Source organism: Lipophrys pholis, assembly GCF_963383615.2.
Source record: "Lipophrys pholis genome assembly, chromosome: 18".
In the NCBI taxonomy this organism is placed as follows: Eukaryota; Metazoa; Chordata; class Actinopteri; order Blenniiformes; family Blenniidae; genus Lipophrys; species Lipophrys pholis.
The window spans coordinates 23955157-23979119 of record NC_137646.1 but is presented as its reverse complement, the minus strand read 5'-3'; the positions used below and the strand labels follow the sequence as shown (position 1 = coordinate 23979119).

General features: G+C 44.1%; 1 protein-coding gene across 1 annotated transcript; it reads left to right on the top strand.

Annotated features, from left to right (window-relative positions):
• Window positions 1–689: 689 nt before the first annotated feature.
• Window positions 690–18913, top strand: nat8l (N-acetyltransferase 8-like). Its single transcript, XM_080486818.1, has 3 exons — window positions 690–1262; window positions 2495–2659; window positions 16969–18913. Exons 1-3 carry the CDS (start codon window positions 959–961, stop codon window positions 17334–17336), a joined length of 837 nt encoding a protein of 278 aa, XP_080342944.1. The 5' UTR covers window positions 690–958; the 3' UTR covers window positions 17337–18913.
• The last annotated feature ends 5050 nt before the right edge of the window (window positions 18914–23963 follow it).

The following is a 23963-nucleotide window of genomic DNA, read 5'->3' as shown; positions in this document are numbered from 1 at the left end:
TCATTTTTATCTTTAGTGAGTTGCGCTATAACTGAGATACTATATGTGTAGTTTAGGTCTTGAGAATTAATAACAATTACAACAGTTTTAAAATTCTCAATCACACAAACTAAAATATATATATATATTTTTTAAATGCTATTACATCATGTTTGCTCAGTCGCAATATAAGACTAGAAAATGCAAATAAGTCAGAATAAAGTTGTTTTTTTGTGCGCAAATAAGCCAAATATATTGTTGGATTTGAGTACTTGGTGAAACATATTCAGTTAAGTTCTCCTCTCGTGTCGTTCTGCTCACCATGAAGATGTACTGGCTTCTTTTTTTTTGTGTGGTAAAGGTAACAGACCTCTGCTTTAAGCATCTCATTCACATGTACTCATATTCCTTCATGCATGCGCGCTCCCGCGGGTGGGCGGGTTCTGGCTGGGATAGCTACCTTGGCGCTACACCCCCCAACACACACACACACACACACACACACACACACACACACACACACACACACACACACACACACACACACACACACACACACACACACACACACACAGCAGCCTGCTCAGATGCGCATGCAGAGAGGGAGGGAGTGGGCGTGTCTCCCCTCCCTCCCTCCTTCATCAGCATCTAACGGCGCAGCGCCTCCGCCAATGTGCGCAGCTCAACCCCTGAACCCGCATCTACCCGCCCTGCCCGCTTATAAATACGACTTGAATCGCACCGGCAAGTCTTGGTCTTCAGAAACGCTCAGGGTTGCAGCAGAACATCCCCCTTCGTCTTATCCCCCCTCCATCGTTTCTCTGTTTTTTAACAAAACCTTCATCCATTTCCACTCATCCCTCCCCCACCCCATTCAGTCCTTCTCGTTTTGTTTTTGTTGTTGTTGTTTTTTTTTTTTTTTTCTTTTCTTTTCTTCTTCCTCCGAACCGTAGCGATTTGTTTTTTTGCGGCCAGTTGCATGCATTGTTCGTCTCCCAAAATGGTTTGCGAGACTAAAATTGTTGCGGACGAACACGATGCTATACCTGGGACCAAAAAAGAGTCGATGATGTGGAGCTCGGCTCCGTCCACCGCGGCTCTGAACCCCGCTGAGGCCAAGGATGTGCGGAGGGACGCGGTGTTTATCCGCGAGTTCGAGCGCGCGGACCAGGAGGAGGTGCGGCGCATCTTTTACGAGGGTATAATGGAGAGGATACCCAACACTGCGTTCAGGGGGCTCAGGCAGCAGCCAAAGACACAGTTTTTATATGCTCTTCTGACAGGTAAGCGCCCGCATCGCTCCAAACTCTCCTGCTGATTTTATAACATCTATTACGCATGGAGATGATTTTTTCTCCCTCCACCAGTTCAGACAGGCTCGTGTCTCTGTTGCGCTCTTATCTGATTTTGTGTTAAATCCCAAACAAATCAAACGTTTCCTTGGCACCGTCCGGCCGCCGTAAAGGCAATAAGAACAGCTAAGTTTGAATCCGCTGCGGCACCGTGAAGCTCCCGCACCGGCCGGCATGTCGCGCATCACGCAACAAAAGGCATGGCCGCCGCATGGTGCATGTGTGTAAACCGGCGGGGCGCCGCCGCTCCGATGGTGTGATGACATGCCGGTGCCGTGAATGAATGGCTGAATGAATTCTGAGGGATTGGCCCACAGGGTGCGCGCACGCACACAGGAAAGCACTCCCCAACATGCAAAAATAAATAAAAAAAATCCTCCCCTCTACGACGTGCACACGCACTGTGCTGGTGTACCCCCCTCCTTCCTCCTCCTCCTCCTCCTCCTCCTCCTCCTCTTCACAGCCGCCGATCTCCTCTGGCTTTTGTTGATCCTGGCACAGAGTTCAGCCTCCGGCGCCGTTACGCACGTTAAAATGAGGCCGGTCTACCAAACACTGGTTGTAAAGACTGCGACAGTCCGGCTTATAAAGATAGATAACACTTGACAGCAATGCCTGTAACCCCCCCACCCCCCACCCCCACCCCATACCCCCCCCCCCCCTTCCGCGCGCTCTGCAGGTTTTCTTTTAAACAAATGTGATCGAGTGAGAAGTCATCACCCAAACTCGCAGACAAAACGCATGCCACACAACATGCTATGCGCATCCTTTCTGCTTCCTCGACCCTTTGCGCCCCCCAGCGTCACATCTCATTAATAACCCCCCCCCCTCCCCCTTTCAAAAAAACAAACAAATTAGAAAAAGAAAAAAAGAGTTGCACTGGTTGGATAAAGTCACTACTAACACGCTGAAGTCCTGGTAGAAGCCACAGAGAATGCGGATACTTCTTTGCAGCATTTCTAACCCGTCTTGTTTCACAGAACGCAGGTTCATGTGAGGAGGCGTTGATTAAAATGTTTGTATTTAGGATAATTAGATGTATCGTATTGCTTTTGCCTTTTTCTATTCACCTGTGTCTGTTTGGGATCAAATTCTGCCAGAAATCAACCATGTGATTCTCTTTTCTGACAGGTTTCGTTTATTTTTCTTCCATTTCTCCATAGTAATGTGCTTTTACGTGACCAAATCCGTCACGCTGACCTGCTGCGCGCCCCTCATTCTCATGGGTGCGCGGTACTACTACAGCAGGAAAGTTATCCACAGTTATCTGGACTGTGCTCTGCACACGGACATGGCCGACATAGAGGCGTATTACATGAAACCCACAGGTAAGGAGGAGGGGAAACCTCAACTGCTCTCACCGAGTCATCACACACGTCCTCTGTGTTTTGTCAGCTGGCAGCGCTCCACCACCTCCACGAGCTTTAAACCAACATTCCAACTATGACATGGCGTAAACTGACTAAATAGTCCAAGCTCCTTTGTATTTGATCGGTCCGAGTCGACTTGCACCTTTAGAGAGAGAGCACTGGGATTCAGGGGGATAAAATCTCAAAGCACGAACACATTGGATGTTTGTAAATCGTATTTGACATCATATGTTCTCCTGATGTTGTGCAGCCCTACTTTAGACCGCGACGTCCTCCCATAGCGCGCGGTAAAAACCGACCCACGCGCAGGGACACAGAGGAAAGTCCTCCAGACTGGAGTCTTGCTGTTTGTTCCCAGACTGAATGGTGCACAAGTAGCTTTGAACTGCCACATTCAGGCCCCGTTTACACAATTTATTTATTCCCTCTATGTAAAAATAATACAGCAGAGTGGGTGCAGGGTGCTTTTAACCGAATGCCAAGTAGAAGTTCCAACAACCTGAATCAGTTTGTGTGTTAAAAAGTTAAAGTGAGTGACTCTGCGGCGGCAGAATGGACAAAAGACGAGAGCGACAGAAAAAAAAAAAAAAAAAGCAGCTTGACGGACACGTCGCGATAAAAGTTTAAAGCGCAGCTCGGGTCTGGAGAGGCAATGCAGAGGCAAATCATCAAATATGCAGGTCATTTCTCTGCTCTCCTTCCTTCCTTCCCACCCATCCTCCTCCTCCTCCTCCTTCTCCTCCTCCTCCTCCTCCCTTTCTCCAGTCCTTCCCCCACTCGCTTCCTCTCCCCTCCCGGCCTGCCGGGGTGGGGGTGACGGCCATCGCAGGGCTATTGATCGAGCAGTGGAGGCTGCTGATACACTTTCCGCAGAGACGGGAAGGCTCATTTCCCTCACTGAAGTTTCTAATATGAGATCAAAAAAAAAAAAAAATCAATCCACCCTCTGGTGTTATGTCGAGCTATTAATTCTCCACCGGAGGTTCAACTTTGGCAGCTTTGCTCCTTCTTGGAGACGTCCTTCCCCTGTTCACCCAAACCGACACAGAGAGCAGGCATTAGTTAAGCCAGTCAATTACCCTCCCTTTGTCCGCTCCTCTCTGACATTGTGCTCTCCGGTTTGGTAATCCACTGCACGCACAACTGCAATTTAGCATTCCCATTATCGCCGCGGGGCTGCGATGGTTTAGAGGGGGTCAGGCACCACCGCTCTTGGACAATGCTGATGATTACAGCCGCGCAGACTGAATGGGCCCGCGGGGACGGACACCTGGGTACCAGCGCCGCCGCCGCCGGACAGCCTCGGCTGTCGGAGCGCGTGCGCCGTTGTTGTGTGCGCTTTGTGTGGCGTGTGCGCCGGCATGAAGGAGTCGGTGAATACCGGCATTTGGCACGCTGCGGGGAAACCGGTTGAACTCGCCCCGCGGGGTTCAACGCGAGGACGGGCTGGAGGAGCTGGAGATCGGCTTTGGTTTGTAACGTAGACGACGCCGTTTAATCTTGTTTGTTGAGGTTTTAAGGAGTTATGTCACTTACCTCTGGTGACCTTCAGGGTTGTCGGGGTCTTTTAAACCACAACTAGCCCCCTTTTGTTCTCAGTCTATTTGAAAGTCCCAGAGGGGAGGAAGATCTCGTTCTGCTGCACTCTGCCAGCCTTACCACCTGCCGCAGGTCTTCTTTGTTTTTCAAAGATGAACCTGCACATGAGCTCTAAACTGACATCCCTGATTGTTGATAATGCAGGTATCCAAATGTGGAGATTGCTTCTTGTGTATTTCGTAGTTTTGGTAGTTATGCCACCAAAAAAGATGGAAAAATCTCATGTGAATAGGAGTTAATGAGGTTTTAAAGTTGTCTTTGGAAAACCACAGCTGTCAGTGGTTTTAAAATCTCTGAGTTTATGATGTGCTGCCAGCCTCACCACGTGCTGGAGGTCCCATCCTTTTCTTCTTTCTTTCTCCTCTTAGTGTTGTTTAGTTCGGCGCTGGTGGAACTGTGTGTGAGATGTTTAAGATCGTGTGATGAAGGGCTCATGGTTGATGAGTGGGTTTTCAAGCTGTGAAGCAGATCTGAGTTCTGGAGGTCAGGGGGATCGTTGAGAAATATAAAACTACATGTCAGAACTGATTCTGGTATAATTGAGACAAATAAACATGGAAAAAAAAAAAAAGATTTAGTGTAAAAAACCATATGTGCACAATATGTCACAAAGTTAACGCTATCGTGATATCAACATAAAATATCACAGAAGACTGACTGAATCACAGAACTTGTGCAATAAACTAAATTAAATTTAATGTAAATAAAACTAAAAAGCAAAGAGCAAGAGAAAGGGTGGTGTGTTTGGAGGGCAAAATGTCAAAATATTCATAAATCGCATACGTGAACATTTGTATTTATCACATTATTCTGGATTTTTCCATTATATTGTGCAGCAGTTACGGTAGTATTTCACTATATATGACCAGATACTTTAAATTGAAAACATTTAACTGGCATGAGTCTTGTTTTTAAAAACCTATGAAGTGTAACAGTCCCCAACTATAACACAGATCTCAAATATATGTGAAAGAAAACAGGATTCAACCAATGATGGGAACTCGTGAGAATCATTTAACCCTCACTAAATCTGAACCTGCTGATTTATAGTACTACAGTAAACCAGAAACGTTGAGGTAAGAAAGCCCATGAAGACGCAGTCAGTAGTAGGAGGTAATAAGAGGAGTGACTGGAGCCACATGCCACAGCGATACGACAATGGATAGTGTTATCTCCTGTGTGTGTGTGGAGCTGCGATCGCTCAGTGTCTGTCCGTTAAGGCCGACCGTCACCGCTCTCATTTCCACCTGTAATAACGTGTGTGAGTGGAGGCGGACAGGTTGTAAAGCAAACCGAAGAAACAAGGAACCAAGTCGATTCATGGTCACAAGTAGCAGGAATTCGGCACAAATGACTTCAGACGCCGTTTTCAAATCTCTCGTTTTTTTTTTTTTTCCATTTGGATTCGAGCTCAGAAAGGATTTGAAACTTTTCATTTCTAAGAGTTCATTATTCAGATCCAACGGTCCAATTAAAAGTTGACGATTCGGAAGAGTTGCAATTAAAATACAGTGGCTGGCGGGAGAAAAAAGACCTCTTTGTACTTGCCCTGTTTTTCTTTCTTTTTGTTCCTTGTCCTTCCTCTGAGGACAGAAACTAATAAGGGAAATCAATAGATGTTCCTCAGTGGAGCATTAACAACTTACCGTACGCAGCATTTTTGGAAAGAAACTGTAGGAGAGGCCATGAAAGTCCAGAGGAAGCTTTTCCCTCAGAAATCCACAGAAGAGACTAATTTCTCTCGTTTGTTAGCGACGTTTTCACAGTGAGAACACGATGAATATCTGATCATCATCCGATTTCTGTCATTAGATAAAGATCACGTAAACAGAAAATTGTCATTTGTGAACATGAGGTAACAACAAGCATGTTGTTTGTTGGACTATTCTGGGGTGAACTCTTAATTTTCAGAAGTTTTGGGGTGTACATTAAAGCCCAGTGGGATCTTGCCTTGTTTGAATTTCAGAACGTTCAGACTTTTTGAAAATGGTCGCCCCTCAGGCCACCGGTTGATGTTTTCTGTAATGCAACCACAAATGTACACAGAGAAGTACACAATGTAAACATTCAAGCTTTTTTTTTTTTTTTTTAAACGGGGTTTCTTCATCGTACAGTTCTGGTGTATGTAAGAAATCAGTCTCAACGTATGCAGACGATGGTGTAGTAAATAAGGCTGTTAAATTCAAAATAGTGAGCAGCACAAACACTCGTCTGGGATCCGTCGTTGAAAACTGGATTACAACCACGTGCTTGAGAGAAAGTGGAGTTTTCCCTGTTTACGAGGAGGCTTCGTAAACACTTCCCAACAAGTGAACTTTTAATCGGTTCTCAATGTCGTTCGTATCGACGAACAACTAAAACTTTGCAGTTTTCTCTTGGAAGCGTCACGCAAACGCGACCTCAGCTCGCGCCAAGAAAGCTTCAGCTATGATCACCGATCAGCCAACGAACCAGCGTTCCTCTTCAAGTAAGAATCCAGCCGCAAACGCACAAAGTAGGTTTGCCTTCGGGTCCAAGCAGGATTCAGGTTCTCGCACACGGGTTGGCTCTCAATCCGCTCGCCTCCCGAACAGAGAGTGTAATATAACAAGAGGTCCGCCTCGACATTAAAGCTGAACCCTCCACGGCTTTCAGTTTCACCCGCTGATTAATACAGGCGGTTTAATGAGGCGTCATAACCACGGCGGGAGTCTCATCGGTGCAGGAGACGCTGTAATACCTGCCGGTCAGTCTCACCGTGGCTCTGCATGTGTGTGTGTGTGTGTGTGAGAGAGAGAGAGAGAGAGAGAGAGAGAGAGAGAGAGAGAGAGAGAGAGAGAGAGAGAGAGAGAGAGAGAGAGAGAGAGAGAGAGAGAGAGAGAGAGAGAGCGTGGGTGTGTGTTTGTTCCAGAAGAGAGAGCAGCTTCCTCTGCTGCTACCTGCTGTGCTTATTTTAGCTCAGAACGACAGAATGAGGGAGACGGATAGAGGAGGAGAGGAAACATCTGAGAGGGGAGCGCTCTCCGTCGTGTCACATGATGTTGCTGAGCGCGTTGCAGGCGAGTCCACAGCTCGTCGGTGTGAAGATCCACAAACGGGATCTCCTGAGGATGTTTCTGACTTACCGCAGATTTAGAAGGCGGCGGTTCGCTCACTCTCCCACCTGTATCACTCCTCCTCCTCCTCGTCGTCCTCCTCCTGCTCCTCGTCTCGGTTTCATATGAGCTGGAGGTGCAGAGGAGGCGCTGCGGCGGCTGCCCGGGTTATCCGTCATGTTGCTTCCTCCCAGCAAAGGAAACACTCTTCTGTCTCTTTAAAAAGCTGGAAGATAAACAAAATACACAAATGACAACAAACCTCAGCAGTATACACAGAATACATTGCCGGTAAAACCATTCCTATTATTCGGAATACTGTTTGAAATATACATTTAAATGAGCGCAGTTTCAACAATATGCAGTTTTAAACGAAGCTTCTTCCTGCAAAATGTTCTTAAGTTGCAGCATTTTGCCAAATTGACCCTCATTCAATAGCGTTGCTGTTTTTTCTACTTCATCAATAAGGTTTGAAGTTTAAACAAATTCTATGCAGCAGTTACATGTAATTCAGTGTCTTCTAATGTTCTTCTCTTTCAAAATCGTCTCGAGGCCTGGATTGAATCCTCTGGCAGTTTTGTTGTCATGTGTTTGACGTCCCTGAGCCAACTTGGAATGTTTCAGTATGAAGTTAAAGTTCAGATAAATATCTTATAAGTCAAGATGTTTGAGACACAGTAACTGGAATTTCAGCATTATATGTGTATCTTGATAAGTTTTCAAGTGAAAACGAAACTTTCATTGTGCTCTGGGTGCTCGGAGCCACTGAAAACGCAACTTTTTGAAAACAGTCCAACTCTGTCTCTAGAAAATGACTTTTCTGAAACGCAGGTACTGCGCATGCGCACCACAACCATAGTAGATAGTTCTTCTGCACATGCTCAGTAGATAGACAATAAGAACAATGTTTCCCCCAGAGTCTCCGTACTCCCCTGGGACTTGGTACTTTTATTTTGACAGCCACCGTAATAACAATCCAACTTGGTCGTCTGCCCAGTATAATGTCCATGTTCTCCCTTTGTTTATGTTTATAGTGTGTTGTTCTCTGTGCACGTGTGTGTGGCTTCAATACAAAAACAACCAACACGGAAACTACATCTTTATCAGCGTTTCAATGTCAACGGACATTGTTTTCAAAATGTTGCCGTGTAAATGCAGAAGTTATCTGAAACGACGAGGCAAAAACTGTGTAGTCTTCACAGATTGTTGCGTAAAACAGGGTTTTAGTGATGAGTCCCGGTGTAAAAATACACTGTAATGTGCAAAAGCAACACTCTCCACCTGCGTGTCGTATTTATAGTCAAAAAACTGCAATAAACTGCTTAGATGTGAGCAGCTTGGCGGTAAAGCGAGAGCCTCCACGATGAGATGGTTCGGACTTGTAAAAGAAGGTGGAGCTTTCAGACGGTGGAGACGTTGGAACTAAACACAGAAAAACTCTTGACTTTGACCTTCATTCTGTAAACCTGCAGAAAGCCGTACAAAGTCGGGACACTGTGTTTCTCTTAAGGCCGATGAAAGCTTCCCAGAATGCACCGTTCACCCTTGTTGTTTTGCTCCGATGCTAATGCTACGTCGCTAGCAACGATCTCAGCTCGGGCCTCGGGATGCCCGACGATAACATAACTAACTCACTGAGGTAAAGATATATCTCAGTCTTTATAAAAACCTTCGTGTGACGTAAAGGATCGGCTCCTCGGACCTCACCGTGTGCCCGTCGCCTCACCACGTCAGCGTGTTTCTCCTCCATTCAGTGTTTTGACGAAGCCGAGCTTGTCATTAATAATGCATTGTCGTCCCACTACCCTCTGCCTTTGTCTCACGCTCTGCCTAAATCCACGCTCAACAAAGGCGCTCAACTGACGTGTCGGCGGCAGCTTCGTTCGCGGCCGCATTGTGCATCTTCTCGCCATCTCCGCTCTCAAGGCGAGTAATCAGCAGCATTTATCATAACAGAGGCGCTCTCTCAGGCCCCGCCATTGATCGGCGGGTGATGACTTGCAGCTCTGAAGATTAAAATTGATTCCCACGGCAGTCGCGGCCAAATTAGCTTGATCAGGTTTGATGCACACATCGTGGTGCACGTGGTGTAAATCTTGTTTTTGCTGTTAAAACAGCCTCGAGCCGTTAAGACACGGAGTCCAGTAGAACTCTGAGGGACGCTGCTGATGGAGATCTCGTCAAACTCGCTCAAATCCTCACAGTAGCTCATTTTATTTTTTTCTGCCAAGACGTTGATCAGCAATATTGACCAAAGTGAAACACGAAGGCCAACTTTCAGGAATCGAGTCTGAACGTGATGCAATTAACGCAAAGATAACAGGTTACGTAATTTGGCTCGACGCCATACTTCCTAAGAAGTAAGTACCAAAGTGTATTTGAAACATTGCCATTTAGAGGATTTTAGTATTCACCATAGCGTCATCACCTGCTTCGCTTCTCTAACAGAACAGTACAGAATAGGTAGCAGGTCCCGTCATGTTACTATGGTAACATAAGGGAGCAGGTGTGAGGTTCTGTTGCAACAGTAACAGAACAGAACCTCTCGTTGAACGGGCAAGAAGACGGTTCCGTTACCAAGGTAACAAACAAGAGCAAATATGAGCTTCAGTTCTGTTCAGGCGATCACTATGGTAGCGGACCAGAATTGGTGTGAGGTTCTGTTACTATGGCAACAAAACATAACGGTGCTCCTACTCTGTTCTGTTCAGAACAGGTAACGGGTTCCACCGAATTGGTATATGTTTCTGTTGCCACAGTAACGGAACAGAACCTCATACTTGTCCTGTCATGTTCCGTCAGCATAGTAATAGAATCTCATGTCGGTTCTGTTCGGTTACCATAGTAACAACTTTAACAGAACTGTTATGGTGACAATTTGGAGGTTCTGCTCCGTTCCTGTGGTTGCCATGGTGACGGCACAGAACAGGTCTGAGCTGTGGGTTGTAGGTGAGAGAAAAATTCTGCCCCGAGGGCCTTTGATCCCCCGGATGAAGGAGTAGAATCTGCTGTGACGGAGGCCGTGTGACGAAGCACTATGAACGGACGGGCGGTAGAGAAGCCGAGAGTCAAAGGAACAACGAGGCAATCTGAGGAGTGAAAGAGAGGAGGACTCGTCTCGTTTGAAGCTTTTTCCTGTAAACGCCGTCCTCAAAACAGATGAATTATTCATCCTGTGTGTGTGTGTGTGTGTGTGTGTGTGTGTGTGTGTGTGTGTGTGTGTGTGTGTGTGTGTGTGAACACATCTGGAAAGCGTGTCCAGTGTCACATGGTCACGTCCTCTCATGCTCTTTTGCCCGCGGCGGAGGAGGAAACTGCTGATGTGCAGGTTGTATGTGACAGGCTAATCCATACTCCCAGCATGCACTCTGGCCTCAGGAGCTGGGCGTGTCTGTGTGTGAGTGCATTAAGGAGTGTGTGTGTGTGTGTGTGTGTGTGTGTGTGTGTGTGTACAGTATAGGACATGAGGACACCTTCAAGTAACAACATTAGTAATTGGTCCTCAATGGCTTTTACCATTAAGACAAGATCAAATCATGAAATGATAAAATGCTTTAAGGGGGAAGGTCAGTAGAATTTTCATTTTTACATTTTGTGAAAAAACTCTAAATGTTGTCGTGTAGATAATTAGATGTGACATAGTTCAAACTGCATCTTTGAAATCACAAAATAATTAACCACGAATCTAGTCAAAAGTTAAAAATATAGGAGAAATATCACAATCTAAATTTGATGAAATTACAATTACAATGCAGCCTAATTTGAGTGTCTTATTTTATAGACGTAACCTAAGTAAATGTAAAAAAACACAAATAAACAAGATAAACTTTACAGTCTGATCTGTTGAATTTTTAAGGAAAAAAACTCTGAATTAAGGGAAGAATATTAAAGAAAAAGTCTAAATATTAAGAAACTTAAACATTTCTAGTTGATGTTCACCATAATGTTTTGATAATTTAAAATAAATCTTATTACTTAAGGTTTAAGAAGTGAACAGGGTTTTTACTGTATTGTGGCACTAATATACCATCATACATTCCTCGCCAGTGGTTATGTTTTGGGGAATATTTTCAATTATAAAATATAATACACAAATTTATCATCACGGGAAAACCCTTTTAAAAACACAACAGGATCAAGTACAGCAACAACAAGAGGGATTATAAATATCTAAGTTAATTCAGGGAGAATGAAGTGACGGTGCTCATTGTTACGTTGGTTACTGGTCCTAATAAGAACAATAAAGTCGTGTTGCGGGAGAAAGTAGAGGTGAAATCAATCAGGCGGGGGAAACGCGTCGCTTGCAGAAACGCCTGCAGTGATGCAACACTTTTCAAATCATGAGCGCACTGCTGCTTGAAGTGACCTCACCGGAGAGCGCAGAGGCAGTGAGTGGGTTCTTTTCTTTTGTTTTTTACGCCCGCAGTCCAGCGCCGCTGACCGGAGGCAGACCGAGGCCTCGTCTAGACTCCACGCCTATCGGCTGAATTAGCCCCGCAGGTTTCATGTGAAGGGGAGGAGAATAAGCTCTTCAGACGCCACAGAAGCTCCGTGTGTGTGTGTGTGTGTGTGTGTGTGTGTGTGTGTGCGTGCACTTTTTGGATTTCATGCAGGGTTCATATCTCGACATCAGTTTCACTCTCCCACACGCACACATGTATGGAGGCAGATTGACACCCCCCCCCCCCCCCCCGCCCCTCCCCCACACCATCGAAATAAAGGGGGAGAAATGAGATCTGCTGCATTAACAGTACAGTAATCTAATCTCTGAATATGTGAGGATGATTTCGAAGGATTCCCAGAGCTCGGAGCGCTTCCTCTGCTTCATTTCTTTCTTGTCTTGAGATCATCTGTATCCCACTGGTCCCCTCCCCCTCTGTAATGATGGCAACCCCCCCCCAAGCTTCTCTTTGTACACCCTGCCAGCCATAATGGATCCTTTCAGGCTCGTTACTTTTACTGTTAACACTGACTCCTCGGCTCACTCTTCCTCCGAGAGAGGACGGATGAATGACTGGATATTTTCTCTCAATTTCCTTTTTTTTTTTTTTTTTTTTTTAATCTGACTGAGTGAATAAGCTCATTCATTTACAGCCACACATTCACATAAACGGAGGACGAGCACGGCGTCACCACCGGGTTGAACTTTACTCACAAGCACAAACTTCAACTTCCACGTAGAAGCAAGTCTTGATCTTTAAACTCTTTTACAAAAATATATATAAATATTTCCCAAATTGTGAAATTACAAATAAACAAATACAAAACTGTGACAGATGCATGCAAAATTCACAAAGTTTTTGAGCTATTGTCAATCTGCTTCAGTAAAAACTGGTCAAAATACAACAAAGGCCCCTAAAATGTAACCATATTTGTTCAAAATAAATATATTTTGTGTACTGCAAATAGTTTCAGTTCACAGTAATCGTGTATTTTGACTGAAATATGATGCCAAAGTTAAAAACCTTCATTTTTGTTGCATCTCGACTCTTCATTGACACGGAAAACGGCATTTGCGAGTCTCCAAACACTGCTTGTTTGCTCTCCCTCTCCGTGTAGAACATGGATAACTGCATAAAGTCTGCGTGAATGTTTATATTGTCCTGTTTTCTCGTGGTTGTCTGCAGAGTGTCCTGGCGTGGAAGCGACAGCGGATTCAGCATTTGTCGCGATCAAAATATTGCCGTCCGAACGTGAAACTTCTCCAGGAACGATTTCCAGTCGATCGTTCTCGTGTAAAACAGACTGGGTCCAATCAGGGCCGAGAGAAAGAGCACTGTTCTTGAAGCTCATGTTGACCTGGCCTGGTGCAGGACTCCAGACCACATCAAGAATATTCAAAAGCAGTTTAAAGCGTCACTGCAGACGCTGCAGTTCAGATGTAGACTTGTGGTGTCAAACATGCTTTTCCTAAATTATTCGCCGCTTCGTTTTGATTTAATTGATAAATACGACATATTGCAGAGTTTGCGCTTACTTGTCTCGAGTTACATGAGTTTGACGGCCCAGCCGTGGAAGCATTTTTGCCCCACAACAGCCTCAAATAGTCCCCAGTCGCTTCTTCCCCCTCTGCGACGGCGCCGAAACAGGCAGATTATGCAGAACGTGCAGCCTCAGCTGGGGAATCCCAACAAAGCACCTTTTATCTGGGACCAGTGGCGTTTGGGTCTGGCCTATGAAGGAGTTATTTTGGAGCCTGTGGCTGTTCTCCGGTAACTTTCCCGGCACATCGCTGCGTGGCGACCCCCCCCCCCCCCCCACCCCCACCCCCCCCCCGTGTGTCGGGGGAAATGAATCCCGGTGGTTTGAAGGCAGACGTGAGTCGTGATGTCAGAAAAGCTCCACACACTCAGTTTATTCCTCTTAGATCAACGGCAGAGATGGAGGGAAGACGGAGAGCATCTGACATGTCGTTTCTTTTTCTTTCTGATGGAGCTGTTTGTCTCATGTGATCTTTTGGAGACACACACACACACACACACACACACACACACACACACACACACACACACACACACACACACACACACACACACACACACACACACACACACACACACACACACACACACACACACACACACACAGTATGATGAGCCGGGTTGGCGTGTGTGCCCTCCTGTCCTGTCCTCATTCCTGGCACAGCCTCAGTTCAGACAGATGGTCAAAAGGGCTTTGTAGAAGTATACCCCCCCCCCCCCACACACACACACACACACCTTTATCACACGATGATAATGTCGAGCACCACAGGGGTTGACACCGCAGCTTTGACATCTGCCTATAATAAATCCACATTGTTCGCTGGTAAACCTCCACAGAATCACACAACTATTTTTTTTTTAATGTTCATTTTATATGAGGAATTAGAAAATAAAAACAGATATAACAGTTTATTTCAGACCATGCACTTTTACATTTAGTATTATGTATTCATTTTAAATTTCCGATTTGTTTCCCGAAATATATTTGTTTCTATATTTTCTTTTTTTAATGATGTGCTTCCACATTGGCTTGATTTAACTTTATTAGCCTTTTTTCAAATGTATTTATTTCTGTGTCACTGTGCATACATCAGTAAACTAGGACGTAGGTTATTGTTCCGTTTTAGAAGTATACAAATGAATGAATGAATGAAAAATGCATATGAAAATAAAAGAAAAAGGTTAGGAAAGAAATGACTAAATGTTTAAAAAGGAAGACGTGAATAAATGATCGTCAAAGGGACTAAATAAACAAAAGTGAAATAGATTTTTGAATTAATTTGTAAATGAATGTTTGAATCAATACACACATTAAGGTGGAAGTAAATAGATAAACAATCATGGATATGATTGAAAAAATAAACAAATATAAAAATAAAGATGCATTTGGAAGTTAATAATAAATTATTTATTGTGGAAATGAAGGAATTATTAAATGTTGTAATCAATATTTAAAAAATGAAAAGAAAAGTATAGATAAATTTTGAAATTTATAAATAAAGGCAAAAAAATCTATAATAAATAAAACAGATTTTTATCATCATCACCGTACTATTTTTTATTAAATTATATTATTGTCATTATTATAAAACCTTTTTTGTGTTCTTTTCATTCATTCATTCATTCATTCATTCATTCATTCATTCATTCATTCATTCATTCATTCATTCATCACTTACTTGCGCCACGTTTCATTAGTGTTTCATCAGAGACGGATTTCTTCAGTCACTGCATGTGTTTGATAGAAAGCACCTAACGCAGTTTTAACTTGTTTGCGCGGCCGTGAGAATGAGCAGCAGAAGATCAGGACGAGGAGGGTTAAAGGTGTTGGAAAGGGAAAGCACAGACCCAGAGAGAGAGAGAGAGAGAGAGAGAGAGAGAGAGAGAGAGAGAGAGAGAGAGGGGGTCGGAGTGTGGACGGACAGACGGACACAGAATTTGACCGTCCGCAGCTCGGCCTCTGCCAGTCACGGAAAAGTCAGATTTACTCCAGCTGCAACAAACAGATGGCCTTTTAGTACAAAAGCCACGTAACCGCTGCTAACACAAGCTGCTGACGCTAATGCCGCGGCGGTCTGGACGCGGTTACGTAAGAACGGCAGGAGGCTCAGAGGGTCGCTTCTTTACCAAGATTATGATCAGCGTGGGAAAGAATCACGAGATGTCACCTGACCTCAGGGTGAGCGAGGTAGAAGGCAAAACTGCTCTTAGTTAAAACACACTGAAGTGAAGTTACAAATTTATGAACAATATGAAATAAAATTGTCGACATATAGCTCACGTCAAGACTTAACCTGATGACACAATAAGAATATGTAAAAAAAGTGGAATAGAGAGATAAGTGATAAAGCCAGTATAACAGTTTTGACAGTTGCAGGCTATATATAAGGACTTATGAGATATTTTAAATTAGAATAATCCAACAAGCTCAAGAGTTTGTTTTTTTATTGCCGATTGAACAGCTTTTAGTTTATATTTTATAATGTGAGACAAAGATAAAGGCAAAGGTAAAACTTGTTTCCTTCAACCTCAACAATTATCAGTAAAAAAGGCCACTCAAGGGCAAAAACAACGATAAGTCGCGAGTCCAAGCTGAAAATTCAAGGCTTGAACGCTGTGAGTAAACAAATATCAGCGTTAAAACTGGTTCATATTCACATTCTTCACAGTTCTCTGGTGGAGGAGCGCTGTCTGCTGGCTTTTCTGGTTCTGCTTTGTTTTTTCCTGCGCGTGTCTGTGGAAAGCATCTGTGTGATTAACACTGTTTTAACAATGTCTCTTCAGTTTTCACGGGACAAAATTGGATCCTTGAAACATGAAAATGCCACATTTCTTCCATGTAGTGACTGAAAGCTTCAACCCCTCTCCAACCACGAGTGTCTGCAGTTTCAATCAGCGCAGTCAATGAGTGGATAATGACATTAAGGACCAGCCGGGCGCTGGCCTCTGGCTCCATCGCTCAGACTCAATCAGGCCCCTCAAGCCTTTACAACATGATGCAATATGCAGCTAATGTGAGAAAAGGGGAAACGAGAACTTGCAAACCGCTTTCAGTTTCACTTTCATCTGTGCCGTTTACAGTTCTGCTTGACGGCCAATTACCATGATAACCTCGTTAAATAAGCCCTGTGTGTGTACAGTTATGTAAGAGTGTGAGAGAGGGTTTGTTTCTTTTAGTGTCACTACTTCCTTTGAAATATGATCCAAAGCTTCAGTGTTTCAGAGCAGTGACGCTCCAGAGTTCCCCTTATTGTTTTTAGGGAGATATTTTGGAAGTTTTCCCGTGTAGTCTCCCCAGATTACCACGAGGAAGGTCTCTGGACCCTCTTGACACGCCCACTTTCATCAAAATAAAAGAGTCTAGCCTTAAAAAAGGCAGTTTCTCAGGGCTTCTTTACATTTTAGAAAGTCTTTCTCTTTCCTTTACCAGGTGCAAATTTTGACAATTTCATAGTAGAAAAAGCAACAGACCCTTGCTGAGATCTGTGTGACTCACTACTGCCGCCTAATGTACAAAAGTGGCACTGCTTGATTTCTACATACTGCACATTTAAAGGCCGAAGGGAGCTAACCGTATAGTTGTTGTTTTTCTTCTGCTGTGCTCCGCCAGGCTCCTGTTTCTGGGTCGCAGTGCTTGACGGACGGGTGGTGGGCATCGTGGCGGCGCAGGGGCGCGAGGACGACAACACGGTGGAGTTGCGGCGCATGTCGGTGGACTCCCGCTACCGGGGCAAAGGCATCGCCAAGGCGCTGGGTCGACGCGTCCTGGAGTTCGCCGTGCGCAACAACTACGCCGCCGTGGTCCTGGGCACGACGGCGGTCAAGCTGGCCGCCCACAAGCTGTACGAGTCGCTGGGCTTCCGCAGAACGGGCCAGAGCGAGGACTATCGGCTACCGGGGATGAGCCGCTCGGCGCTGGAGAGGCTCTTCTTCCAGATCCGCTATAGCCGCTACCGCCTGCAGCTTCGTGAGGAGTGAGAGGTGACAGGGAGAGGGAGAGAGAGAGAGAGAGAGATGGAGAAGGGGAGATGGAGAAAGAGAGGGACAGAGTGAGAGAGAGCAACGACCCTCCTTCACCGGCCCCGGCAGCATCCTCTCCTCTGACAGCTTTTATTTATTTTGTGTCCTTAGAGATAACTTTGAGTACTTAACACTTCTTTTATTTCATCTTAAAGTCACTAACGTTTCTTTTTATTACTATTAAACTTTTTTTGATGTTGTTTTTTTGTATAATAATTTTACATTCTAAATAAGAGTTTGTTATTCTAATTAATCTCTATTTTTTTGTATTTTTACCCCTTCCTTTTCCACTGTGGGAGATATAATTTGGCTTTTTTTGAAGAAGACATGAAACAGCTACAGACAGTTTTTTTTTTTTTGTTTGTTTTTTTACCCCCCCCCATTCTCAGCCTCTTTGGCTTCAGATGTGAAACTCCCCTTCATTACTATTCCACAACTCCAATCTTTGCCCTTCCCCCAGTACGTCCAGTCTTCCCCTCGGTGTCCCCACGGCTGAATTCAATGAGTTCAGCTGCAGGGGACGGGGGGGGGGGGGGGGGGGGGGGGTACATCCAGGTGCACGCTCTCGTGCAGTTTTACATAACCCAAGTCGGCTTTTGTCCCGAGAACCCAGACAGCAGCGTGGTCACAGGAACATGCATCGTCCCCGGTCCTAAACGGACTTGAATCAACATGATGCATCTTCCTCACACACCTTCCTCCTCCCTCACCCCCTGATTGGATGTCTCTTTTCGTTCCGGATCACTTGGGGTTGTTTTTTTTTCCCCCCACCGGGGGCCCGTGGAGAGGGTCCCCGATTTGGTTGAGGTGACAGGAGGGTGGAGCTTTTCTTGCTGGCAGATTTTTTGAGATGAAATATAGCTGCATGTCTGAGCTTGTCTGCGTGCGTACGAGTGTTTGTTGGGAGTGTGTTTACTGTGTGTTGGAGTATGAATGTGTGTGTGTTGGATGAGGCTGTGGTCAAACGTTGGACCTCGTCTCACCCTTCGCGCTATAAGTCAAGTATTATCTGACTGAATATCACTACTTTCTATGTGTGCTTACAAATTGTTTACGGATTGAATCAAGACAAAATCAATGTGGGACTGATAATGAGAATTTTTTTTTTAACTTTGAAGAAGAACAACAACAAAAAAAAAAATCACCTTTAAATATGCAAATTTTACTGTCAAAACTACGACAATTACAAAGTAGCTGCAGTCTACGCTCCACATACCGAATCCAGGTTATTGGGGAACAACTTGGGTAAGATGTGAAACTAGCAATACCTGCAAACCTACAGTACACGACTGAGCACAAACAGCAAATAATTCTTTTGAACCAGTATATGGACATTAGGATCTCCCCCATGTATTTATATTGTGTATACAGCTAAAGACTCATGTAGCGAAGTTTCTCCCATAACGCCTCTCTCTCCTCCCTCCATCCTCCCACCATTCAACCAGCAGCAGTAGATTCAGCCATCCACTAATCTGAGCCTAAGTTGTGTCACCCAACCATTTGTAGAAAAGTAGATATAAAGAAAAAAGTTACACAAAAAAAACACATAAAACTAAAACAAAAATCTGATAAAAAAAAAAAAAAAAAAAAGGAATCAAACGTAATTGTTACGAAGATAACACTGACCCTCCTTGCCTTGCTTTCCTTTCCTTCTTCCCGAACCCCCGCCTCTCTCGGACTCTCCCTCCGTCCCATTCATGACTCTGTCTGCAACCCTGGGCTAGACCACACACCTTCCATTCAGACCCCACGCACCCTCCTCCACCCACCTTTGACCACTCCTGGTAGAGGCCCCCTTTCCATCCACCCCTCTCCTACCCCACCCAAAAAAGCTCCACCTCTGCATGTGCCACAGAGCCTTGCTGCACTGCTTTTATTATTCCATTCGAAGCTTGTCGGACCAACCCTTCGACCCCTGACCCCTGACCCCCCCCCAAACTACTGATGCCATCCAGGCAGTGTTTGACAGAAAGCTGGCTGTTTTGCACATGATACTATACGGGTGTGCGAGTGTGCGTACGTGTGTGTGTAATCACTCGGTACACTCACCCCCTTGCAGCACTGCCTGGATGACACCATGCCTGCCAGCCAACCAACTGTAGAATGCAAAAAGCAATGCAAGTGTGGCATGCCTCTGTACCCAGTGTGTGTACGGTGCCTGCCCTGGAGAAGTGTAGAAAAAAAATGAACACAAACGCAAATATACATACACACACACACACACACATATATATATATATATATATATATATATATATATGAAAGAAAATAAGCTTCTTTTATAGAATGAACATAGAAAAGAAATACGTGTTTCTTTTGGGGGTAAAAAACAAGAGAAACTGTACCATTTGCATGAAATGTCTCTTTGGATGCAAATATAACTCTTAGGAGAGAAACTCCTAGCACATGGCATACAGTGGAACCATAGGCTTGTAATTACTTTTTTCTTTTTTTAAATAGTTGTTTATGTAAATTTAAATTATCTTATCAAACAACGGCGTGGAAATAAAGTTGGTTAAAAAAAAGAAAAGAAAAAAAAAGTTGCTATTTAGAAAAGTTTGTAATCAAGATGGAGAAATAAAAACATGTTTACTTCCATGAGGAGGACTTGAGCGAAGCAGTTGGTAGTAAAGGTCTTACTTACTTATGGGCATTCGAGGAACGACGCAGAAGGAGGAACATCCATCACCAGTCATATCAAGTGAATTATCTTTCATTCTTCGAGTACTTCGTCAAGTACGCAGAAAAAAACAAAGGGAGAACGAGTTAAATGTTTAGATTTTCTCCCCTCAAACTCCAAAATGCCTAAAACAATAACTGTATGCGCCGGCTTTCTTTGCTTCTAGTATAATACACTTTCCACACTGTTATTTATCTTTATTCCTCCTCAGTGGACAGAGTGACCTTAGTTAGCTGATGAGACGCCGTTGTACTTCAAGGCTTTTGTTTTTTTTACTCCTTTTTAAATAAAGCTTAGATACCAAGGTAATATCTAGTACAGTATACTGCATTCAAATACAAAAAAACACAACATTTCGCTGTCTTTCTGAAATAACAAGATACCTGAAAATACTCAGAGGCCAAGAGTCTTTTTATAGTTGTAGTTTTTTTTACTCCCGTCGCCGCTGACAGAATTTGGATATGGACCATTTCTAATATATAGACGATTCAGAAACTACTCCAGAGCAGATAAATAGAACTTTTTGTCCATATGCTCGCCGTTATGATAATCTGATCACAGACGGCAACGGGTTTGAATTTGTTTTGGGACAAAGTTCTGATCGAGTTTCAGACTCAATGTCAACCAGACTGGCTTCAGACTGGTTTTGTACAGGTATCAAACAAACATGTGGATTGGTTTCAAAGTTTTGCATTAAATATCAGTTAGTATTAGATTAGCTCAAAGTTATATTTAAAAAAAAAAAAAAAGCCCCTTGTACTGTTTTAAATCAATATTTTGATTTATTTTTAAACTAAACGCTCCCCACTTTCGAACTAGCATCAGCTTTGACTCATCATTGATCTATTTTACTAGTTTATTTACTAGACTGATCTCCGACAGGGTTTGGACTATATAGCGACAGGTATTTGGAGAGAGTCAGATTTGCACATGAACTAATACTCCATGGACACAGGACGACGCAGCGAAAAATGAGAAAATATCGAGCAAATGCTTAAAATACTTGAAAGTGATATAATTTTGAGTGACCTCCCAGATTTAGAAAAAAGCCACAAAGACAAAGTTAAGTCAGAGAAAGAAAGCGGCCATTGTTTCATAGCGCGAATGCGATGCGTAAAGATTTTCCCAAATAAACCGACACAAGGCACAAACGCACTGATAGCATCACACGGTACTGTTTTAGATGTATTTCTATCGGGGCGACATGTGGGGGATGCCTCACACCACATCAATGCATCTGCTTTGAACTTGGTTGTTGCTGGAGAGTTTAAAAAAAAGAAATAATAATAATATTTTTGTGACGTTTCTGGAGCTACAGCACCACTGACTTTTCTACAGGATTACATATCGACATTTAGTGCAAATTGGCCGCAACGAAATCGCTGAATGAATTTCTTGAATTCGCATAAAACATTTGCATCCCAGGACTTGTCCCACGGTTGTCCCAGATGACTCAAGCCCGCCTTGAATTTTTGTGTGGTCAGTGTGAACGTGTTTACTTTGCATTGGGAGGAGGGGGAGGGGTCGGTTGACCCGGGTACCTCTTCCAGGGATGGCAGTGGGTCGAACTCTGCTTGGCAGCAGTGAGAACAGCGGATATGGGGGAATCTGGACCGGCCTCCACCGTGCTGGGACGGTTCTCAAAAAACAAATAATAAGACAGCCATAAGCAGGAAGTAGCCTGCAGAAAATGGCGCTGAACTAGCAAGACACAGAGACGAGCGATATTGATGACGACACGGGTTTAGCGTCTTGTGACATGCATAAAAAGTTTTGGACAATTTTGACCCCAAAAATATTAATTCAATGCGATTCCAAGTCAAACGTCAGATAATTTCATGCATTTTCTTGAGTGAAAAACTACTCAGGCGTTGTCGCAGCCCGGTGGATCATTGAGGAGGTGCTCTGGTCTCGTTGAGCGTCAGTGGTGCTGGAGATTCAGACTCCATCACAGAGTCACGGCCACAACGTTGAGTGTCAAACATCCGGCGTCAGGCAGCGTTCAGGCCCTCGCCGCGTGACTCAGCCCACGCTCCGTGAGACGTGGCACGCACACACACACACACACACACACACACACACACACACACACACACACACACACACACACACACACACACACACACACACACACACACACACACACACACACACACACACACACACACACACACACACACACACACCCTGTGGTGAAGACCCCATGGACGAATGTGAAGTCTGTCGATTCTGAGCCATTTCTGCTGCTGCCAATCTCAGTTTCTTGCCTGATGAAATTTGTGCATTTTGAGAGAAATTATAATCCACACTGGTACATATTCTGATTGAAGGTGTCATTGATGTAGATGCCTTTGCAAAGGCCTTATGCACTGGAATCCAACGCTGGAGTTCAATTATCTTGAGGACTGCATGGCTTAAGGTGGTCAAAGGGTGATTTTTGAATTGTAAAGACAAAGTGCACTGACTATAATGCATTTATTTCTGGTCCGAGCAACGTCTGTTTTTTACTTCATGTGAATGCTATGCCCTGTGAAGTCTCACCTCTCACCGCTTGGAAACTGGTACTGCATACTTAATGTTAGAATGTAGTAATTGAACTGTATGCGATGTCTACCAGAGTGTACGTTTCGGTACACACCATTCCTCTGAAATGCTCTGCTGATGTACAATCCGAAAACAATCGTACACTTTTTGTTTCTATCTGGGATTTTTTACATTTTTTTCTGTGATTTGTTCGAGTGCAAGTGAGCTTTCCTATTGGTTGAGGTTTGAGAAGGTATGCTGCATAAATGCCTGGAGAAGGTATTTTTCTTTTCTTTTTTAAGTTTAGAGTGCTTTACAGCCCCCCCCCCCCCCCAAAAAAAAACTAAAAAATTAAATATTGTGATGCTCTCTAAGCCAAGGCTGAAACAGAGGCACAAGTTGAATGCAGCTTGTTTTTTTTTACTTTACTGAATCGCCAAAACTACCAAAACAAAGGAAATATCTGTATGGGTCAATTTTCATCAAGTCCAAACTGCACAATTGTACAGATCCTGTGGGCTTGTTGTGTCGTTGATCAGCAGCCTTGAGGGTAAACACTCGCAGGTATGAATGTAAACTGCCAACATTTTCCGTTTTTACTGGGTTGCTTTTTTTTTTGCTTTATGAATAAGAGGAACGTGGGGGGGGGGGGGGCAAACAAGCAGCTATCGGTTGTTCTACCATTAAGTGACTGAAACCACTACGTTAGATGTTAGACATGTTTGTGCGATTGTAAATAACTGTATCACTACCTACTGCTGATGTATTATTTACTCCAACCTACTCATCTTTGCTGGTTTTCAACCAAACTTTTGTTTTGTCTCAGAAAATGGTCATCGCCTGGATTGTTCCACCTAATGAGGAAGGCGAGGGGCGAGGGAGGAATGTGCCACATTGGCAGTTAAAAGAGGGGTGTGTGTGTGTGTGTGTGTGTGTGGGTGTGTGTGTGTGTGTGTGTGTCTGTGGGGTGGAGGAGGTCTGCAGCGACAGAGCTCCCCAGCATGGACTCCCTCTCTCTCTCTCCACCTCTGGTGATGGATTTTGCTCCACTGTGGCGAATACAGAAGGACTCACTATGGACTGAGGCCACAGGTGCCAAGAACAAATAAGCACTTGTAGCACAACTGTGTCTTGTTTTGCTATTACAGGTAGTCTGGGATTATTATTTTTTCCTATGAAGAAAATGGATAAAGTTTCTCTTCGGTCTCCTGTATGATTGACTGTATGTGTCATAAGCATAGCTACAGGACATGATACCGTAATGTATAATTCATACTGCAAACCCAAGGCTGTTTTTTTGAGGTGGAAATTTGCCAAAGGTGACAGTAATTGCTGCATTTGTATTCCTCACATGGCTATATTTGTTTCAACACAATCCTATA

What these genes read in the sequence shown, in the direction of transcription:
- nat8l (XM_080486818.1), top strand. Translation starts at nt 959, where the DNA reads ATGCATTGTTCGTCTCCCAAAATGGTTTGCGAGACTAAAATTGTTGCG. An exon ending in TTTATATGCTCTTCTGACAG is followed by an intron (nt 1,263 to 2,494) that starts GTAAGCGCCCGC and finishes ATTTCTCCATAG; the next exon opens with TAATGTGCTTTTACGTGACC. An exon ending in GTATTACATGAAACCCACAG is followed by an intron (nt 2,660 to 16,968) that starts GTAAGGAGGAGG and finishes GTGCTCCGCCAG; the next exon opens with GCTCCTGTTTCTGGGTCGCA.